Source organism: Coptis chinensis, chromosome 6 (genome assembly GCF_015680905.1).
Source record: "Coptis chinensis isolate HL-2020 chromosome 6, ASM1568090v1, whole genome shotgun sequence".
NCBI classification, from domain to species: Eukaryota; Viridiplantae; Streptophyta; class Magnoliopsida; order Ranunculales; family Ranunculaceae; genus Coptis; species Coptis chinensis.
Genome location: NC_141461.1, coordinates 45729304 through 45752356, shown reverse-complemented (window position 1 = coordinate 45752356; position 23053 = coordinate 45729304). Strand labels below are relative to the sequence as shown.

The window sequence follows — 23053 nt, the reverse complement described above, 5'->3', positions numbered from 1 at the left end:
TCAATGCTCGGTCTTGCTGGAAATCAACGTTAACTTGTCTTGGTCCATCAATGTCTCATCGCTGGATAGATATGCTAAGGCATCTGCATGTCTAACATCATTCCTAGGCCTTTGTATAATCTGGATGGTTTCAAACTGGTGAGCAAGTCTGTGAATTAAGTCTAGGTATGCTGCCATTTTATCGTCTCGGGCTTCAAAAGAGCCGGAGAATTGCCCTGCCACCAACCGTGAGTCAGTGAAAATTTGTAATTTTCGAACTCCTAAGTCCAAAGCTGTGCGCATTGCGTACATGACAGCTTCATATTCTGCTACATTATTGGAGGCCTTGAACCCAAAACGAACTGAGCTCTCAATGGTTGATTTATCTGGCTTGATAAAAACACATCCTAATCCAGAGCCGGATTTGTTGTGTGAGTCATCTATGTAAACAATCCATAAATCGGATGAAGGGTCCGTATGCTTTGGCAGGGCTTCCTCGCCCCCAACTATAGCCGTTTCGCTATAGATACTGCTGTCTTGGTTGACTTCGGGGACAAAATTGTCAATAGAGAAATCTGCCATTAGGGATGCAAGTGCATGACCCTTTTCTGAAACGCGAGGTTCAAAATGGATGCTATAAGCACTTAAGTAGATGTCCCATTCCGCGAGTCTACTTGATTCCTGGGCACTTCGAAAAACTTTGCGTAGAGGATATTCCATGTATACTTTGATCACTCTTCCTTGGAAATATGGCTTGAGGTGTCTGTAGCATGAACCAAGGCTAGAGCAATTTTTTCAATTCTCGAATATCTGTTTTCCGCCCCCGTTAGTGTTTTACTAATGAAGAAGATTGGACGACCGTCTTCTCCATCGATGAACAGGACTGCACTTACTGCAGTATTTGTAGCGGCCAAGTAAGCTCCAACAGTTTGCCCTGTAGCTGGGCTGGCCAAGATTGGTGGTGCGACAAGGTAGTTCTTAATTGATTGAAAGGCATTTTCACAATCATCATTCCACTTTGCTGAGTCTTTTAACGTCTGAAAGAAAGGATGACACCGGTCCGAGTATTTAGAGATGAAACGATTTAGTGCTACTTAAAATACGAAGTCGTGTTGAATCTCCTTTTTTGTTTTTGGAGAGGGCATGGATTGAATGGATCGGATCTGTTCTGGGTTAGCTTTGATGCCTCGACGAGTCATCAAATACCCTAGAAATTTTCCTGATATCAGTCTGAAAGCACATTTCAAAGGATTTAGCCGCATGTTGAATTCGGCCAATTCTCGGCCAAAAACCGATTGTAAGTCGAGAGATGTGATCGCCAATCGTGCTTTGGATTTTACAACCATGTCATCAATGTAAGCCTCCATTGTCTTGCCCAATATATCTCCGAATATGGTGTTGATCATCCTCTGGTACGTAGCCCCTGCGTTTTTTAAACCGAAATGCATAACTTGGTAACAAAAAATCCCTTGGTCAGTGATGAATGCAGTTGCTTCTTGGTCTTTAACAGCTAGCGGGATCTGGTGGTATCCCGAATGCGCATCCATAAATGATAAGCGTGGGTAGCTAGACGTGGCATCTACCAATTCCGATATTCATGGAAGAGGGTAGGGATGAATCGGGCAAGCTTTGTTAAGGTTCGTGAAATCAATGCACACTCTCATTTTACCATCTTTCTTGGGCACTGCAACCACGTTAGACAACCACTGCGGATATGAAACTGGTCGTATGAACTGAGTTGAGAGTAACCGATCAATTTCCTCTCTGACTTTGAGTTTTCTATCCGGGGCCATGCGCCTAGGCTTCTGCCGAACTAGCTTGATGGTAGGATCCATGTCAAGTGTGTGGCATGCAACCTCTGGTCTAATCCCTGGATCTGCTCGACTGACCAAGCAAATATCTTTTTGTTTTTTCTGAGGAGTGCTACCATTTCTTTTTGTTCATTTTCCGTCAGTTCTGCCGATATGAAAGTTGTTTGTCCGCCTAAATTCCCAATTTGAACTTCTAAGAGGCGGTCGATAGTCGGCGGTCCTTCATTTTGTGAACTAGCAGTATAAATACTGTGCGTGGCTGACTCTGATTTAGACACTACTTGCGAATTACTGAGAATTTTATTTCCCCGCATATCCGACTGACGATATTCATCCAAGACTTTTTCGTGACACCGTGTGGAAGCCATCCGTCACCGCAAGACCTTACAAATTTTGTCGAGAGATGGGAATTTTATCACCGGTGAAAGTAGAGAGACTCACTTCATACCCATGCTGTGGAGCCAGTCTCTTCCTAGGATTGCATTGTAAGGGGACTTGCAATTCATCAGGAGGAATTCAATGTCAATAGACTTGTCCATGAGCGTGACTGGTAGAGAGACTCTTCCTACTGGAGTTGTTGCGGTTCCGTCAAACCCAATGATTGGAGTACTTTCTGCAGTAATTAAATTTTCTGACAGCTGCATGTTCTTGTAGCAACCTGCAAAAATGACGCTGACAGAACTTCCAATATCTATCATGATGCGCTGAACTCGCCATAATCCAATGAAAGCTGAGATGACGACAGCATCATAATGAGGATGATGGACACCAATTAGATCTCTATCACTAAAACATAGGGGACCAGGCTCTGTGGTTTCTGAACGAATTCCTTCAACAAAATCAATGTTATTGATGTGATAAAAAAATTCCCGTAAGAAACCAAACTTTGCTCGTTGTTCACACTTTTTTGCCTTGTTCGTGAAAACATCATTGATTTTGGCATGACCAGCTAGTATGACATTGTGGCTAGTCATTGCTACATTTTGCTTCACCGCTTTTGAAAGCACAAACTCGCCTAATTGTCCCTTGTCTACTAGCCTCTCATTTTTTTCCCTTGAGGGATCTACACTCTCCCCGCTTTCATGGCGAAATCATTGTGGAAGTGACACCAAAGATTTTTGTCACGTGTAGACTTAGTGTTTTCAGGCAAGGGTAGTGGTGGAAAAAGTAAGTTGCGTCCCTTGATCTTTTCATATATCACATTGTACTTGGCATTTAATGGAGTGAGCTTCATTTCCTCACGAACTGTGTTAACCTTGTTGTATTCTGACTTCTGTTGTGGTCCTTCCGATATGTTTTGCTCCTATTTGCCTTTACCTTCGTTTGAGTCTTTACTCCGGAAATCTTTGTCTCTTGAGGCTTTTGATCTAACATCTTCCTCCACGTTAATGAACTGCTGTGTTCGTGCAAACAAATCGGATTTTGATTGTGGGGGGTCCCGTACAAGGGAGTTGTAAATTCCATTTTTATCGAAATGGACTCCTTCCTTGAATGCATGAATGATCATTACATCAGGGACATTGGTGACCTCTGCTTGCACTTGGCGGAAACGAATTACGAACTTTGCCAACGCTTCATCCTTTTGCTGCTTGGTGTTAAGCAAGATGTTGACATCCTTAGGACGTGTCCAATTATGCTTAAACCGATCTGTGAACTGGTTTGCTAATTCCTGAAATGACGCGATAGATTGAGCTGGCAAGCTGGAAAGCCAACATAGAGCTTCTCCTTTTAACGTAGACGGAAAAAGTTTGCACAGTAGGGGGTCATCTATGCGCCATAGAATTACCCTACTTTTAAACTCCATAACATGATCGTTTGGGTCTCCTCCTGCTTCGTTGATCGTTTGTGTATTTTTAGAGAAAATCTCCCGACAACATCTTCATTTACTGCAAGGTCTTTCCATCGTGCTTCAGTGACACCCACATTGGTCATTGTTTTCTTGATGATGTCTTTGATTTGTTGTTCCATGAATGGTGCACCTGTGGCTTCTAGATTTACGACTTGAGGAGTAACTTCACTACGTTGCATCTCACGGTGTTGTTGTCTCCCGGTTCTTTGCTTTTCTATATTTGGCTAGTTCCTTGGGCTGCGAGACTGTGCCGATAAAACGGGCTAGGCTGTTGTCACACCCCGAATTTCGACAGAATTCGGAAAAACATTATTTGTTCCCGACTCTTCGATCTTCGAGGTGTGACGCACTCTCAACTCCCAAAAACCCATAAACAGTTTAAATATGCGGATAATTAAAAACCAATAAAATTTTTAACTTAAACAAAAGTCCTCTTCATTACAAAAATTAACAAATGAAAATGCAAATAACCTTATCTCAACTGAAAATCTATATCACCTCAAAGGAAAACAAAGCCTATCTTGAAATGCGATGCTAACGCAAACCACAAGCAGCAACCAATCTTCTTCAACACTAAACCTGCCAAGACTTATCAACTATGTTCATTTAATGAACACACCCGATAAGCAAACATGCAAATCGGGTCAGCATTATAAAAATGCTGGTGTGAGTAGCCCTAAAATACAACATATAATTATACATATATATACACAATCCATAAGGCCGTTAGTTCCTTCCCTGAGGCGCCTTAACTCCCAACAACTAATACAACATTCTTAACTACAATAGGTAAGGCAGGTAGTTCCTCCACTGAGGCGCCTTAACTTCCAACAACTAATACAACATACCATACGCATAATAAAAAGGCATTTAGTTCCTCCACGAGGCGCCTTAGGTTCTAACTAAACTACTAACCAGCCAAACATATTCTATACTTATCATATTTCATGCTCAATTACAGAGTGGGTCGTCTCTGCACAAGTAATTAGTTTGACCCACACTTCTGCAAAACCATATACAGTCATCTATCTAAAGATACATCATTAACCAACACGTTACCATAATTATATTAATTAAGGCTTTCTTTGCGTGTCCCTAAAATCACGTCGTATCTATGTCTTACCTAGTTTCCCTGGCTACCACAATCGCTTCCCAACGCCGAACATGTATATCCACATGCCTCCCCTTACATAATGAACCACTCCGTGTGTAACTACCCTGAGCAGGATGCCGCACACCAGGTAACCCTCACACGAAAGCCATTATGTAAGTACTGTCACTATTCGGCATAAAATATCGCGCGTCTCGTTCTAATTTTGTGAACGAAATAATCAAGCCACTATTCGGCTATGATTGCCCTACACAAGGGTCAATCAGCATCACATACACCCTACACAAGGGCCAATCATATCACATACGCCCACATAGGGCAAATCACATGAGTTGTGGTAGTCAGGTTCTAGGATTTTCGTTACGTAATTTATTCAGGTGTCATACATTTATGACTCATAATAATTCCACTATATCACGTGCAGATCAAATACCTTATTGCACTAAGCCACAATATTTAGAAATATCTCAATTATATCTCGTAACCACTTTCATTCTTTCACATGCCAATATATTATTGCACTAAGCCACAATCCCGTGGGCAAATAGTCACCAATACTATACTACCTCATAGTAGCATCTCACATATATAATAATGGATTGTTTATACATTTATTTCTCCAAAACTATTGCATTTAATATATATATCCCAACATATTATATAACGTCACAATTGCTTCAAACGTATCGCATACATTTTTATAGCGTTTTAGGAATATTATATCTCCTAAAGTTTCTATCTCGTCACGTGTCAAAATATACACAATATCTACATCAAATCATTTTTTTAGATAACGACAACCAAATTTATACAAGCTTCCACAGCATTTTAGCATTTGATTTGTCCATACAATTTACAACATAAAATGTAGCACAATTAAACAGTCCACAGTCCACAATCAAATCCCAATACTAAAGTCCATAAATCTAAGTCCGTATATAATTTAATACTCATAAAAACATATATATCAAATTCTTATTATCAGAATTCCCCTCTAGTTACGTGCCAATATTATATTGCACTACTCACGTCAAAACTTAATTAGATAATGACAAACAAGGTTATACAATGTTCGATAATATTTTATTACTACATTTGTCCATATACTTAAACATGTGGAAAAAAAACTGGAAAAAGTCAATATTCCACAGTCAACGGTCAAAGTCAATGGTCAAAGTCAAAGTCAACCCATCATTGTCAAAGTTAACACATTATTGTCAAAGTCAAACTGTCATTGTCAAAGTCAAACTGTCATTTCTATGTTCAACAGGTTCAGGGTCATAGCCATGGTTCATGGCTAAAGGCAATGTGCATGGCTTATGGGCTCATGACCAAAGGAATGGTTCGGACCCAACTGGCCAAGTCCAAACCTTAGAACCCGAAAGTCTAAATGTTAAAAGATCCATTTGGATCTCTATTTTAAGTCCTATGGACTGGCCCCAAGCAATATTAGAAACTGGCCCAAAAACTAATTGGAAAAGGCCCAAACAAAACAAACTAAAATCGGGCCCAAAAACCAACTAAGGCCCAACACCAAACCGAAATAGACTTGTACTTGTGATGGATGGGGAACCGGATCTCTCCCTCTGTCATCTCCTTCACAACCACCACCGGCCCGCCACCACAATCTCCACTTTCGCCCAAAACTAAAAAATGAAGAGGGTACAAACCCCCATAAATTTTTAAAATCGTTTTATCTATTTATTAATTAATTAAATTAATTATTTTCAAAAATTCCTCGGATTGGACTCGGGATCGTGGGCTTGGTTTTGGCCGGTATGTGTTGGGCTTAGGGTTTCGACCCAAGTATATAAACACATTTTTTTCTAAAAATAGAATAGAATAATTAAAATGGAGGCAGAGCTTGAAGCTTGTTTGGAAGCGTTGAGCCGACGGTTCGGACGACGAAGGATTAGTTGAGTTCTAATACAAGTGAGTAGAGTTAACCCTCACCACTTTAAACTATGATTTTCATCGGTTTAGATTTTACGAATTTTCTACCCAAATAAACCGCTTTTTGTGAGTAGTTTATCTTTTTCGGTTTTCCGTTATATAGACATGACTTTAAAACCATGTTTTGTTCATCCTTCATTGTCCGCTCTTTTCTCTTCAAAATTCTTCTTGTGAGTGGTTAGTCTTGGTTGTTTCGCCACCACATTTTTTTTACTGGAAGAACCACCGCTTCTATTTCCACCGTTTTTGTTCCGATCAACCATGGATTTTTATGTACATGTTTGATACACCAAGAATTGTTAGTACCGCCCCAACAACTAATCAATCTTGAGTATTTTGATTGTTTTGTTTTTACTTCGTGTTTGAACTGTTTTGGTATATTGAGGGTTGTTGGTATGAGGTATGGTGGTGGTAGAGATTTTGTGGGGGTTCGAAAACTCCCAAGAACAGTGATGGTGGTCGGATCTAACAAATTTTTGAAGTGTTTTCTAACCGAAATCGGTGCTTGGTGAAGCAAAGTGGTGGGGTTTTTCACCCACACCATTTTCGCTTAGATAGATTTAGGTGGTGTGTGAAGGTTTTTTGGGGTGTGACACCCACCACTTTAACAAACGCGAAATCCTCAATTCTTGAATTCAACATCTCGACCAAAACTAGATCTGAGACCGTCCGCCATTAACAGAGCTTCGACAGCTCCCATGCACAATACACTAGCTACTTCAATCATACATCAACAACTAATCAATACCCAAACCTCAACCCCTTTCTACCCCAATCTTCAATCAATACAAAAAAACACAACAATCACAGTTCTACTGGCGATTCTCTGGCAGCCATTAACAAGTATTGGGAGCTTCCAACAGCCCTTCCGCCAACCCCCAACCACCGGCTCCATGCCCCATCATCACCAACAACTTATAACAAAACCACCCAACAGTTACATAAAATTGTATCGGCGATTTCTTGGTGCCGCCATTAATGTTTCTTCAGAGCTTGAACAGCTCATCCAAACCACAATAACCAACATCAAACCTATAACCCCCGACATCAATCAACAAATTCCAAGCCACATTCCAAGCCACAGTAAAGAAAAATGAGTTCAAACAGAGAAACAAAGAAAAATGATGATTTCTATAGATTGGGCTTTAACTGCCCTTAACCGGCCATAAAGCTTGGACAGTTCAATGTCGATTTCCTAGCTTGGACAGTTCAATGTCGATTTCCTAGCCTCAACAGAGTTAGTTTCGACAGTTTAACCAATATGACAGGAGGAAAAAATATCGATAGTACGCATAACCCAAAATTATACTGAGCCCGAAGCCAAAACTCTGACAGTACCGTAGGTTCGGTGAAAATTTTAAAAATATAACTACTCACCTTAACTAACAACTCGACGAATCCCTCGTAGTCCGAATCGTCGCGCTCCACCCTCTAGCAATCCAACTTTTATCTCTGCCTCCATTTTTATTATATTTTATTCTCTTAAACCCTATTCTCTATAACAATGTGATTATATACTTGGACTTTAAACCCCAAGCCCAACACAAACTCGGGCCCAGAAACCAGGCCCACATATCCAAATCCAATCTAGCGAATTTTTAAATAAATAATTTAATTAATAAATTAATACTAAATATGTATTTTAAATACTGGCACTACAGCTGTCGAACTGGGGACCCATTTCTTTGGTGTGGCCATATTCTGGGCTGACCGTCGTTAACCTGTCTGAATCAGTTTGCTGCATTCAAGCCATGTCTAAGGTTATGTTGCAATTCGTCTCTGAGATCCTGATCTTGGCGTCCAGCATTTCATCTTATGGTGGATGTTGTCCACCTTTCAGATACGCTATGATCAACATTCAATGATCTTGTCATGTTATGACCACTTCTACGCCTAGTGTTGTTGGTATTTCGAGATCTGGATTGTCTTCTTGAATGGGATGAATGTCTGCTTGTCCTTGAGTGACGATGCTCAGGGATAGTTTCCAATGGACGGGATGTACCGTAATTAAATTATAGTCGGTTGGATACACTCCAATTTTCACCGGATCTAGGAGCTCTTGTCGGTGTGGAAGATGCAGCATCGGCGTCATCCCTTTGTACTTGCTTCCCTTTGTCCAGTTGCTTCTGCAAGTAGTTGCTATACTCCTTCTCTTTCTGAACCTCTGACGCAGTACTTCTAACGGCATGTCTTCATCTCCTATCTCCATGTTTTCCGGATCTACTTCGTTTACATTTGTAACGTCTAGATCTTGAAGGTGAGTTACTGGAGCCTGAGATGTCGGACGTCTAGATCTGGGTTGTCGTGGCACTTGGAGTTGAAAAGGCTAATCTTGCAGATCTGTTGCAGCCGGTTATTCTATCACCTCCTGATTGATTAGTATTTTTGGATTTTCGTCTTGTTGTTGTTGTTGTTGTTGTGTTCTTGCATTCTTGTTCGCCTGAGACCTTGTAGTTTTTGCCATTAATGGTGCTTGGAAGAAGGAACGTGGAAGAGGGCCCGTCAATAAGGACCACGGACGGCGCTAATTATGTTTGGGTGATGACTCACACAAACACACCAATGATCTTGTTGGAGAGGTTGATAGAGAGTGAAAGAGACTTTACCACCAATGGCTGCCTACGTATCCAAATTGTTCTCTGGAATCAAGTCTCAAAAAAATGCACGTAGTTCTTTGTTTGAAATGATTGTTGGGTATTTATAGGAATCTTATTGCTAAAAATACCCTTTCCTTATTTGATGAGATATTTCTCTCTTTGTATGAAATCTTTCCAAAAGCTTCATATGGAAAAAATCCCTTGACATATCTCCAGACCTGCTATATATAACTTGGGTGTCATATTAGTGGGAAGTGTCATTGCTCCAATAGAGGGCATGCCCGAATGCCACATTAGTAGACAAGCGGGACTGCCACAGTAGCGACTAGCGGGCAAGAAAGCCTGCCTCATTAGTGGGTGGCTCTTATAGTGGTACCCAATGATGGTCGTTCATAGGGGTACCAGTACAGTGGTACATAGACATTCGACAGTAGTTTTTTCCAATGTAATTTTGTCCAGACAAATCCCCTATTTTCAATGTCAAATGAACACTTTACATTGCATTCTTATTGTGTGAAGTTATTATCGGTGTTTTCAGGTGACCGCCGAAATCAAATTTAAGGAAGTGGAGCTTGTTACGTTGACAAGTGATCCAATTCTAACATAAGAGGACTTAAGGGGAAGGTGTATTAAGTTGGAAGAAGAAAATCAAAGCCTACAGGCAGAGAATGAAGCCTTGAAGGCCAAATTAAAAGAAAGAGAAGAGGATGCTAAAGAGAAGTCCAAGAAGGAGTCTGGGGTTGAGGCTGAAAAGGAGATGTCACCTTTTAGAGATAATGATATCCAAGCATTGCCATTGACACTGTTTGTTCCAGTGGATGTGATGCTAACAAATGAAGCCAACAAAGAGGAGCTGCAACCGGAGTTGCAATCAATGGTTGTAAATCAAAAGAAAAGGACGAGAATGCCTACACAAAAAGTGAAGAAGAAGAATGAGAGAGAGGGAAAATAGAAACTGATTACGATAATATGTGTTGACGACTATCCGCCTATAACAAATCTTGGTGAAAAGCTACTTTCAGTAGAATCTTCAACAGCGTTTTAATGTCTTAATTTTCAAAAGCAGCTAGTGGTTGGGAGGTTTTTCAAGTCTGCACATGTCAAGTATGTAAAATCTAAGTCTATCTGAAAACCTTTTATGATGCCTACTGTTCATTTGAATGTAAAGAATGCGTAGTTGTATGTATTTGCAATGACAATTGAATAGGCCAGCACCGAGATGTATATGTTATTGTATTAACTGGTGTACGTATTATATGTGTTTCATTGCAGCACTGTTGCTTGGGATGGAGACATAATTCAACTACACGGTAAATAGTTGGAAGAATTGATGCTTGACAGATTTGTTAATGGCCAGGTAAGCCAAACACACATTTTGCTCTCAACTTCTCATATATCATCGATGAAAATTGACTTACTTCTGGGATGCACTATGCAGGTATTAAATTGGTATCCTCGAGAGATAGAGAAGAAAATTTATCCTGGTCGTAAGCCTCAGAACATACCACTTAGCCATTACTTTGACACTATGACTTGCGTATGTTCGAAACCTAGGGTTATATAATACACAGTGTTGCATACTATTGGTATTGATATATTCATTACATATTCTTAACGGTATTCTTATGAAGTATTCTTATTAGGTTATTATTAATATTTTTGACAGATCATTGTGATTTGGGCAAAACACCTTGAGAAGGTTTTTTTATTGATCCAATCGCATCAACTTCACGAAAATGTTAAGAATCTATTCTTTCCTCCTCAATAGTGGAAAACAAATAAAGAAAATGGGGGTACCATTGATGCTCCTACATTATAACATGATGGATAACGATGGACACACTTTGATTTAATGAACACAAGATATCCCTCACATCCGCTTTCCCTACAGAATGCCATGAAAGTAGTGAGTTACTAAACTTGAGTTTGTGCACTTGCATGTGAAACTGCTTTGTTGTCGATCTTAAGTAGTAGGTTTTGTTAGAGTATTTCTCGACCGATGATATTTGTCATATCTTCTATCAATTTGAAATGGCAAACACGATGGAACGGTCTATACAATTTTAAATGAACACATTGCTGAGAAGAAGAGCAAGAAACCCCTTTAAAGGCTACATTGTTGGAAATTGAAAGTGCCCTCAACAACCACCAGATTCGTAAGTACTTCTAGCCTAGTTCTTTTGTGATAAAGTTTGTCTAACACCGGAAATATGACGTGAGATTTTTAATACTTCTTTTGTTTGAGCTTTAGGGTGGACTGCGGACTATTTGTGTGCAAATTCATGGAGTGGAAGGCACGTTCCATTGATCACTTCCCAAAATTATACCAAAACACGATGACTAATTTCAGGGGGGAGTTAGTGTACAAATTACTAACTGATGAATCATACTGCTGGAAAGCATAATAGAAGCAACACCCCCGAAAAGCAAACGAATGTTGATGAGATTAACTGGGGGCTTACAACTGAGGATGCATTGGATTTGACTGTGGGTGCTATGGATTTGATTGTGGATGCTATGGATTTGACTGTGATGACGTTGGAATGAAGTATCCGGATTTCGTTAGCACTTAGGGATCGAGTTGGTCTTGTTTTAGTTATGTTAGCTAAGTATCGTAGTTGTATTTGCATGAGCTACTTGTTTGAAGAATTGACTAATTGTATTAGCTTATGAGCTCTTTTATGAAATCAAAAACTTGGCTTGTTTCCTTTTCCTTTTTAAATGGTGTCTGTTCTGTTAAACTGACTTTATTTTAGTTTTGGAATGAAGATATAATGGTTGAAAGCAGTTCAGACAATATCACCTTTTATGTGCTTTACTTTTTAATATGACACTTTATGTGACATACTTACATGTGTTTACTACTATGAAATCAGTTATGAATATAACACTTATTGTGATATAATTTTGAATATGATACTCTATGTGACATATTCAGGCATGTTCAGTTTATGAAATCAGTTCTTAATATCATACTTATTGTGATATAATTTTTAATATGATACTCTATGTGACATATTAAGGTGTGTTAAGTACTATGAAATCAATTCGGAATATCACACTTATTGTGATATAATTTTCAATATGATACTCTATGTAACATATTCAGGCGTGGAAATCAGTTTTGAATATGATACTTTATGTGGTATAATTTGTAATATGATACTCTGTGTGACATATTCAATCGTGTTCAGTACTGTGAAATCAGTTCTGAATATGATATTTTATGTGGTATAGTTTTCAATATGATACTCTATGTATATTAAGGCTTGTTCAGTACTATGAAATCAGTTCTGCATATGACCCTTTATGTGGTATAATTGTCAATTTGACAGTCTATGAACATCCTAACCAACAAACCATGAATAGATCAGACTATAAAATCATACACAAGTCATGAATGTGAAAGTTAATATAAGTAGAGAAATAATAGCATTGTATCTCATCATAACCAAAACAGACCACCACAAGTCAACTTACATTTCGAATCAGTTATAATTGGAATCATAACCAAAACTTTACGTGCTCTAATTAGAAATATGATACTCCATGTGACATATTGAGCTGTGTTCACGACTGTGAAATCAGTTCTGAATAGGACACTATATGTGATCTAATTTTTAATATGACAATCTATGTTACATATTGAGGTGTGTTCACTACTATGAAATCAGTTCTGCATATCCCACTTTATGTGGTATATTTTTAAATATGATACTCTATGTAACATATTGAGGTGTGTTCAGTACTATGAAATCAGTTCTGAATATGACACATTATGTGGTATACATTTCAATTTGACACTCTGTTAACATCCCAACCAACAAACCATCAATAGATCAGACTATAAAATCATTCAAAAGTCATGAATATGAAAGTAAAGACCTTAATCTACGTAGATAAATAGTAGCAAACTCACACAATTACCTCTGTTATTATCCTCCTCTTTGCAAAAGGAGTGTCCGGTGAAGGGAACATATTGCATCTTCTCACTAGGGGAGGTGTCTTAAAGACATCTTCTCCATAGCTCTCCACATCAATTATCTCAATGCCTTCATGCATATCTTTCAGTATGGGTTCCTTCCATTCATAAAACAGGTTACGAAGTGTTGTAACACTGTCCTTGAGTTCCGCTAGTGCCGATTCGAAAGCCTTTTTTAGATCTTGCACATCAAGTTTAAGAATCTCCAACTTTGATTGCACCAAATTGACCCGTTCATAAATATTATAGTTGTTTCTAGGTACTCTGGGTGGTCGATGGTGTTGTGCACCTACAATAGAAACAAGTCCATATAAAACAGCTACCAAGGTAAGAGAGGTAAGATCATAATATATGAATATCAAAATATATGTGCTCAACACAAGTATAAAAGAAGCAAGCTAAACACAAACACACCAAAAAGTCTTCTAGTTCGAAAATATTTTTCATTTGTCCAAGAACCAATCTTTCACAATTTAATATGTAGACAACATGCCAATAATCAAAGAAAATCTACAGACTATGTAACTATTAGTGATTTAATTTGAACTAAGTAACAAGTATGTCATTTAAGGTCTCGGCTTCCTCATATGCAACAAAATATGGCATATGCATATCTGAACCAAGTTAAGAATATGCAACTCAGGCAGATTTTTTCCTTTTCTTATAGTAGTATGTTGTAACATATGCTATATTAATAGATCTGAAGAACCAAGAACACGAACCATGTAAAGTGAGTACTAAGTTTAGGGGCATTGATTCACATTAATATTATGGTCCTCACAACACTAATCATTTTCACTTAGTGTTGGCATTTGAAAATATATACCGCCAAACCAAGTTTAGTCATCGCAAGTTTAGTGTCCTTACTTTTCCTTAGAAGAACTATGTTTGCTTCAGAACTTCAGAACTATGAAGAGCTTGAAAGTGTTAGAGTTTCTCTCTTAGTTTGTAAAGAGAGCTTGAGAGTGGTAATTTTGAGAAATAGATTAGAGTGCTGGAGAGAAGTGGTTATGGGGAGCCATTATATACGTGGGTTGAATAAGAGCAGATAGTGACATATTGTTGATGGCGTCCTTGTTTGTTTTGAGTCCTCAAGTCTGCTGTGAGAGTAATCATTTACAAAACAAGGCAGAACAAAGACACAAATATGCGGCTGATATGATGTGCATTAATTGTTGGTGGCAAGGGCGCGAAGAAGAAAGTTGATGGGTGTGGGGTTTTGATAAAATGGTAACGAGAGGTACTTACAAAACAGGGTTTGTGTTGTTTGATCTCAAATACACCCTATCAGAATAAGAGATAGAGGGAGATATTCCCACGTGGTGCTTTTATGAGCAAGGTGCCACTAAAATCGTGTGGAACCAAGTGTAGCATATTGACTAATTGGGTTAGTGAAAGTGAGGAAAGCAAGGCCCAAAATATCGCCGATATATCTAATATATATCGTTTTTTTGGTACACCGAAATGGATATATTTGATATATCTCAACCGAATATTGAATCCCCTCTTTTTTTCCCGATATATATCGCAATTTCCGATATAACAATATATATCGACCGATATATCCGCTATAAATTTTTGACTTTGACCGATATTGTTGACTTTGACCAAATATTGTTGACTTTGACCAAATATTGTTGACTTTGACCTATATTATCATCTTCTTGTTAGCTTGTTCTTAATGCATCCTTCGTGTTTTTCATATTTTGATTCCTATTTTTTGTTTTGATTCCTATTTTTTGTTTTGTTTTGTTATGACTGAGGGACAAACTAGTAAAATTGGAAATTTTGAAGATATTGTGCGAGGTGTAACTACTCTTTTTTAGTGGAAAAAATGAGACTTGTGTGGCTGATAATTCCCTTGGAGCTCTTGGAGGAACCAAGACGGAGCAAAAAATCACTCGACTATGGGGAAGTGGAATTCATCAAACAACCGCCATCTTAACATAAAAAAAAGTAATTACTGCATTAGTACCATGAGCAATGTAACGCTCTTATCCATCATATACACTTGGAGTGAGCCAAAACGCTTAGACCTCGCTGCTCGAGTAAATCAGTTAGTCTACTCAGTTAGTTGCGATTGTATTTAGACCGATTTATTCTGAGTTTTAGTATGTTAGGTTCAAGCTTGTTTCATTTTGTAAAGTAACTCCGCTCATTGCCAACAAGAAAGAGCAATCCAGAAATGAGTCGAGCGAGTTTGCTTACGAAATATGAAGACTAGTTTAGTTCAAAATAGTAAGCTTAATATAGGGTGTTGATATCAGACATTTTAATCCAAATGCAAGTAAATTAATCAGACATTCTAAGGTTGTAGCTTAAATTACAATGAATTTTCTGATAATCTAGATGAATTGTTATTATTATTATCGCAGCACAAATATACATTGCTAAAGTGCTCAACTACTTCTCTACGTGATAGATGATAGTGTTATTTGTGTGGCTGAATAACAAAGCCCCACCAGACCACAGCTGTTAAACAAGTCAAGCAGCTCTTTACGAAGACACTACAGAAATCCACTATCAACTTGACTATTCCAAGTCTTGCTGTGGTCGTCCACTCCTAAACTGAATTCCCATTGAAAATTTTCTTCTCATACTCATTCTATTGTTCCCCTAGTAACAGAGGATTCCAGAGCTCACCAAGAAGCAATTAATGGCAGTTGAATTGGTAGTCTTTCCATTTCTTCAAGTACTATTTGACAACCTCAGCTCATTGATCCAAAACGAAGTTGGTCTGGTTTGGGGTGAAGAAACTTTCCAACACGTTATCAGTAATTCAAGATATCCTTGAAGATGCAGAGGAGAAGCAGCTGACGGAAAACGCGGTCAATAATTGGTAAGGAAACTTAAGGATGCTACTTATGATGCCGATGATGTTCTGGATGAATGGGCAACTAAATCAATGGATTTAGAGTACGACATGAGGTCTGGAGGCTATTCTAAGCAAGTCTGTGACTCTTTCTTATCCTGCTTTAAGATTGATAAATATAAATTTCACTGGAAGATTGCAAAGAAAATAAATGAGCTGAGTGAGAGGTTTGATGAGATTGCTGCTGGAAGATTCAAGTTTCATTTGAGAGGAGTTGTAGGACAAAGAGTCGAATTCTATCCAAACCATGAAACTAGCTCCATTTTAACTGAACCAAAAGTTTATGGGAGAGATGAAGAAAAAGAAAGCGTTATACGGCTATTGCTTAACAATGTAAACAGTGAAGAGGATGTTTCCACTTGTCCAATACTTGGTATAGGTGGCCTTGGTAAGACTACTCTCGCACAACTGGTCTACAATGAAGACAGGGTAAAAGAGCATTTTGAAGTCAGAATTTGGGTATGTGTATCTGAAGATTTTGGTATAAAAAGACTTACAAAAGCAGTCATAGCGTCTATTTCAGGAAACGCATGTGATCTTGAAGAATTAGATCCTTTGCAATGCCGCCTGCAAGAACAACTTGTAGGGAAGAGATATTTGTTGGTTTTAGATGACGTGTGGAATGAAAATCAAGAAGACTGGAACAGATTTATGTATTCATTAAAATGTGGAGCTAAAGGAAGTTCGGTAATTGTCACTACTCGCCTTGAGACAGTAGCATCAATTACAGGTACATCCCCTCCATATTGCTTGAAATTTCTTTCTGAGGATGATTGCTGGTCTTTGTTCAAGCAACGTGCATTTGGGATGGGGAATCAAGGGATTGGCAAAGAGATTGTGAAAAAGTGTGGAGCTGTACCACTGGCTGCAAAAGCACTAGGAGGTTTAATGCGTTTCAAAGGTGAAGAAAACGATTGGTTGTCTGTGAGAGACAATGGACTTTGGGATCTAACACAAAGCAAAGAAAACAACATCTTGCCAGCCTTGAGGTTGAGCTATAATCATTTACCTATAAATTTGAGGCAATGTTTTGCCTTTTGTTCCATATTTCCAAAAGATCACATAATCAGAAAGCAAGAAGTAATTCTTTTATGGATGGCAAATGGCTTTGTTCACTCTAAAGAAGGAAGGCAACTGGAAGATATTGGAAGTGAGATATTTGTTTCATTGTTGTGGAGGTCCTTCTTCCAAGATGTAGGGAAAGATGAAGATGAAAACATAGTATGGTGTAAGATGCATGACCTTGCGTGTTCTATCATGATAAATGAATGTCGTAACATTGAGCTTGGCAAGTTTAAGAGTACTCCTGATGCACACGGCATTTGTCCTTGACTATGGATGAAGCTTCATCAGCAGCCACTATTGAGTCCATAAGTGGATCCTCACTTTCCTTGCGCACACTTATTTTGTTGGATCATACAAACAACGGAAGAAGTTTGGAATTCGATTTCTGCACAAGGTTTATGTCCTTAAGAGCCATGAGTTTGGAGGTCTTCGGCCTTGTAACAATACCAGATTCGATAGGTGATCTGGAACATTTGAGGTATCTCAATTTCTCCCGCACTGATATTACTTCATTGCCAAAATCAATCTGCAAGTTGAGAAACTTGCAAACATTGAAGTTGGCTACGTGTCTAAAACTTTTAAGTTTACCCAAATGCTTTGGGAAACTAAGGAGCCTTAGCCACCTAGACATCAGGGAATGTTATAGCTTAACTCAATTGCCAGCTGGGATTGGGCGATTGACTCTCCTCCAAACATTAAACATCTTCATTGTGAGCTCAAACGATGGATGTCATATCAAAGAGTTTCAGGAGCTGAATCAACTTAGAGGAGAACTAACAATAACTGGGCTCGAGTGTGTGAAGAATTCAATGGATGCTAAAGCAGCTAATTTGGTAGGAAAGCTGTACCTTGGTTCTCTGAATCTGACTTGGTCCGCTTCTTAGTTGCAAGAAGAAGTTTACATAACACTCCGTGTTTTTCTTTTACTTTTCCTATAATAATAATAATAATAATAATAATAATAGGTAAAACAAAATAGGATAGCTATTAGTAAGGATAGGAAACCCAGTAGGGTTAAAAGATAAACCTTCCTTTTTATGGGAGTTTAAAAACAAAAAGGCCGGAGTTCACACGGAGTTTTTAAAAAGAGAGAGAGTTTTATACAGAAAAAAAGAAAGAGTTTTATTGAGAGAGGAAAAGGAAGAATATTTTTCTGATAGCTAGCTGATAGTCGGACCTAATCACGGGTGAGTAGATAGTTTTATCTTTTCACTGAACTCATAGTTTTGTTCCTAGTTTGCTATTTAAAAAATTTACGAAACTTATTTCACTGCTCATTATTTTATGTTCGTTCTATTTAGTTTACATACTGCCGAACTTTGGAATTAACATATTTGTCGACATTGTAAATTGAACAATCAACTGATAGCTATTTTCATTTAAATCCTATAAATTGTTAATGGTGGATATAGATAGTTATTTTTGTTGGCTGTAAATGTTGTGGATGATCTTTTGGGTTTGTTGTTGAATTGAACATGTTGGATGTTGGGTAAGGGGTTGAGGGTTTTGTGTGGAGTGAACACTACTCAGTGGTGTCGAGCGATACTGTTAAGAGCTTTAATGCCCGTCGGAGGTTATTTTGTGAGTGGGGAAAATCAAGTGTATGGTACAATAGTGTTGGGTTTTGATTGGAAATTGAAATCGAGTGGTTTCGATGTGGGTTGAATTGTGTTTAAGTGTTGTGAACCTTGACAGGAGCATCAATGGCAGACAAAATGCGAATTTTGATAAGGGAGGGAATCGCGATTTTGTGGTATAGGTAGTTTGGGTTTTTGGTAGGGATTAAAACCGTGTGGTTTAGTAGTGGTGGCGAGTGGTGGTTATGGTGGCTGCGTTGGTGGTGGAGGCGCTGGTGAGGTGAAGAAGGAGAAGGTGAACAATAACTTTTGTTTCGGTTGGGCTTGGGCTTTAGATTTGATTTGTTTGGTTGGGCCGAAATCAATAAGTTGTGTTGGGCCGAAACCTATTAGTATTGGGCCAGTTCTATTTTGGATGGGTGATGTCCATAGAACTTAAAATAAATCCAAGTGCGTCAGGTTATAAACTTATGGACTTAAGTTTAGTTGGGCCTGGAAAAGACTAATTAAGCACTTTAGGCCTTAGTCTTTGAATTTTTGGTTGGATGAGTTTAGGACTGGTTGACTGCTGTTGACCCTTGGCAGGTTGATTTTGACCAGTTGACCAAGTTTGACCTTTGACTCGGCAAATGATTAGGTCTATTATGATAGGACTAGGGCTATATGCGTGCTTGGCGTTAGGCTAAGACTTTATATATATATATATATATATGTGTGTGTGTGTACATATATTAATTACTATGTGATATATCAGTCTTTTATGATATACGACGTTATGACACTTAGACATCGATATATTAATAATGCGTAAACAATAATACAAGAAACAAGATACTCTTCCGTTCTCTGAAATAATATATGTAATAAAGTTCAATAGTGTTCTCAACAAATTTACCACACTCTTTTTGAATCTCTCCACGCCTCAAGTTTTGGAAATGAGATTTTATGATTGAAAATGTCATGTGATAGGTGAGCATTTATTGAGTGTACCATAAATGGCCCGTTAGCATTATAACTGGGTATTCATTGACTGTGTCATGAATGACCCGGGTATTCATTGAATGAGGCGGGAATGACCTAAGGTACATAGGTACTAATATGTGGGTGTATAAGAAAAGTAATTAATTAATTAATAAGAGAAATTGATTTGATAATTGGATGTGCTTGGACTTGCATTTGAATACTTATAGGATATCTATATATGTTATTTAGAATTTCTAACTTCCGTTTACAGGAGGATAGGACTTAATAATATTTTGTACAGAGACGTTGTCCTACTCTTATACATAAGTGGATATCGATAAGATTTAATTCAATTACTAAGTTATTAAGATGAGTTATTATAATGAGTTAATAGAATGGAAGTCTTGCTTGGGAAGAAACTATGCCGATTGAAATGACAGAACTATCTGTCTTTCAAGCTGAGAATGATTAAGTTATCGGTACATATAAAGTGTGCTTTGGATAATTAAAGTATGAAATTATTTTTATGTTGTTAGTCTACTCATACCAGCAAATTCCATTTTGCTGACCCATGTTTGTTTTGTTTTGGCAACGTGGGTGTGTTCTTGTGAACATAGGTGGAAAGCAATGGAACCACGACGTTTGATTTGGATTTGTTTCTGAAGCAGTCCGGGAATTTATTTTATTAGGTCTGATCTTTTTGGAAGTATGTAATAACGTAGTTCATATTCATATAACATGAGAATACGATGTTGAAGACCTTTTATTCTTAGAGTTTTATATTGATGATTTTTGGACGGAAGATAGTCTTTTAATAAAGTGATGGTTGAGAAATGTTGGAGATATTTTGTTGTTAAGTTGATTCTTTTATGATGTGGGTTTTCGGTTTTAGCATGAGTTGTATTCACCTTGTTGGGTTTTTAGACAATTGATGAACATAATGATGTTTAAGATATTTATATTTCAAATATTCACTTTGTAATTGTTTAGAAATTCGGACGGTGACAATGGAGGTCATAAAAGGCCTCCGACCTCAACCAAATCTGAGAATATTGAGTATCGGATTTTATCAAGGACTAACCTTCCCAAGCTGGTTAGAGGTTTCTTCTCTCCCGAAGTTGGTTGCAGTATCCCTCTGGAGTTGTGGAAAATGCCAAGATCTTCCTTCGTTTGGTAGATTACCTTTTCTTAGGAAACTTCGTTTGCATAACATGAAGTCCATTAAATTCATCGACAAAAATGGTGTGGTAGAAGGATTCACATCACTGGAAGAACTTGAATTGCATTATATGCCTATATTGGAGGGATGGTCGTTATTGAAGGTAAATGAAGAGAGCGACGTGATTCTGCTCCCTTGTCTTAAGAAGTTAAGCATTAAAAATTGCCCCAAGCTGAGGAAGCTCCTGTTTTCCTTTTCTCTTGAATCTCTCTACTTGTGGGGTTGTGGGGAATTAGTGAAAGACTTACCTTCGCTTTCTTCCCTTCAAATCTATGATTTCAACGAGCACATATCTTTCCCAGAAGGTATGTTGCATAACACTGCACTAACGGAGTTAGAGGTCCACGAATGTGATGAGCTGGTATCCTTTCCAGAAGGATTAAGAAACCTCTCCTCCCTCAAGTTCATTCAAATTGGATTTTGTCGTAACTTGAATTCTTTGCAAGAGTTAGGGAGTTCTCTCATTACGTTGAGTATCTTAAGCTGTACTAGTCTGAGGACTTTGCCAGATAGGCTGACGTATCAAACCTCCCTCCAAGAATTATTTATTAGTGAATAGCCCAAGGCTAGAGATTTCAACTTTGAAATTCCTGTCCCTCATTTCCCTAAGGCGTCTAACATTGTGGGGGTTCTCAGAATTAACAACCTTACCGGATGGTATGAGACATATCGATAGGCTTCATGCGTTGAGTATTATGTACTGCAAGAACTTGAGATTCTTACCAGCATGGTTACAGCATTTTACCTGTCTTAAAACTCTAGAGATTGAAAAATGCCATCCTGAATTGCATAGACGATGCAAGAAAGAAAGTGGCGAGGACTGGCCGAAGATCGCCCACATTCCAAGGTTTCTATTTGAAAGAGGGCCAGGAATTCCTATCCCACTAGCAACTCTGCCCGGCCATGAACATGATTAGTTTGGTATGTACTGATTCTTTTGAGCAGTAAGTACAATGATTCTTTAAAGGAGGAGTAAGTATAGAAAATTGATCATTTTTTTTTCCCTCTATCAGAGGAGAAAATTTGGTTTACTATTGAGAGGCTAATGTAAGTTGCGACCTAACCATCCAATAAAAAGGACTAAATCTGAATAGTAGATTCAAATCATAGTTAGTTCAATAAGTATTATTTTATGAGCATGTCTTCAGTGCGCAGGTCGTATGGTGCGCAGGTAATATTGGGCTTTTGGATCAGTACTTTGCCATTAAATACACACGCACCTCTTGGTATGAGTGACCGAGATGTAATGGCGCACCATACATCTCGCGCACCATAAATTTAGCCTTATTTTATGGACTTATTTTATATATGAATCAATGCCGACATACATACATCTTATAATGTCTGTTTAATTATGAAAATGACTAATCAAAATGTCTGACGAAACCATTCTTATATGATCTTTCTTGAAACAAACTGAAAAATCCGTTCTAACATAAATGTGTTTGGTTTCTATTTATTTATTGCCAAAAAATATTTATTAGTGAAAAAATATTTTTTGAAAAAATAAATGTGTTTGGTTTCTATTTAAAAAAAAAAGTTTTTCATCTAAAAAACACTTTTTGGTCCCAAAAACTTGTTTTATGATAATTAGGTAAAATTTGTTTTTCAAGTTAAAAAACTATTTTTCTTTGAAGGAAACACTTTCAGAAGAGTTGTTGTTAATTCTTACTGCTCAAAAGAATCAGTACGTATGAAAACTTTGAGACTTTAGTGATTTATGCCACGATATGTCAAAATATATCGAGAAACATAGTACGAAATCTGATTTGATAAAATAGCTTTTAAGAAAAATCACAACAAAACATGTTTATTGAAAAACTGTTTTCAGAATAAATACTTTTTCATAAAAAATTATTTTTTGAAAAAATGAAAACCAAACACCCACTAATCTTCAGCATTAAGTAGTGATGCGGACATGCTCCTCTTCTCTAAGTATTTTGTGGCCTTAAAAAATTTTATGCCCATAAAAACTTACAATACAATGTATTAGGCACGGAATATCTTCGAATTAAGTGTTGCCGATAAGTTTAACTACAAAGTAAACATTTGGCATTGTAACATAACATCTCAGG

General features: G+C 37.9%; 2 protein-coding genes and 1 pseudogene across 3 annotated transcripts; 1 reads left to right on the top strand and 2 right to left on the bottom strand.

Annotated features, from left to right (window-relative positions):
• LOC147493232 (uncharacterized) lies at positions 1-699 on the bottom strand. The gene has a single exon (XM_086567791.1). It carries the CDS (start codon positions 697-699, stop codon positions 1-3), a length of 699 nt encoding a protein of 232 aa, XP_086423917.1.
• Positions 700-2227: 1528 nt separating this feature from the next.
• LOC147493231 (uncharacterized) lies at positions 2228-2764 on the bottom strand. Its single transcript, XM_086567790.1, has one exon. The coding sequence runs from the start codon at positions 2762-2764 to the stop codon at positions 2228-2230; it is 537 nt and encodes a 178-aa protein (XP_086423916.1).
• Positions 2765-15663: 12899 nt separating this feature from the next.
• LOC147493230 (putative disease resistance protein RGA3 pseudogene) lies at positions 15664-20593 on the top strand (annotated as a pseudogene). Its single transcript, XR_015198993.1, has 2 exons — positions 15664-18052; positions 20377-20593. The product of XR_015198993.1 is annotated as a putative disease resistance protein RGA3 pseudogene (transcript).
• The last annotated feature ends 2460 nt before the right edge of the window (positions 20594-23053 follow it).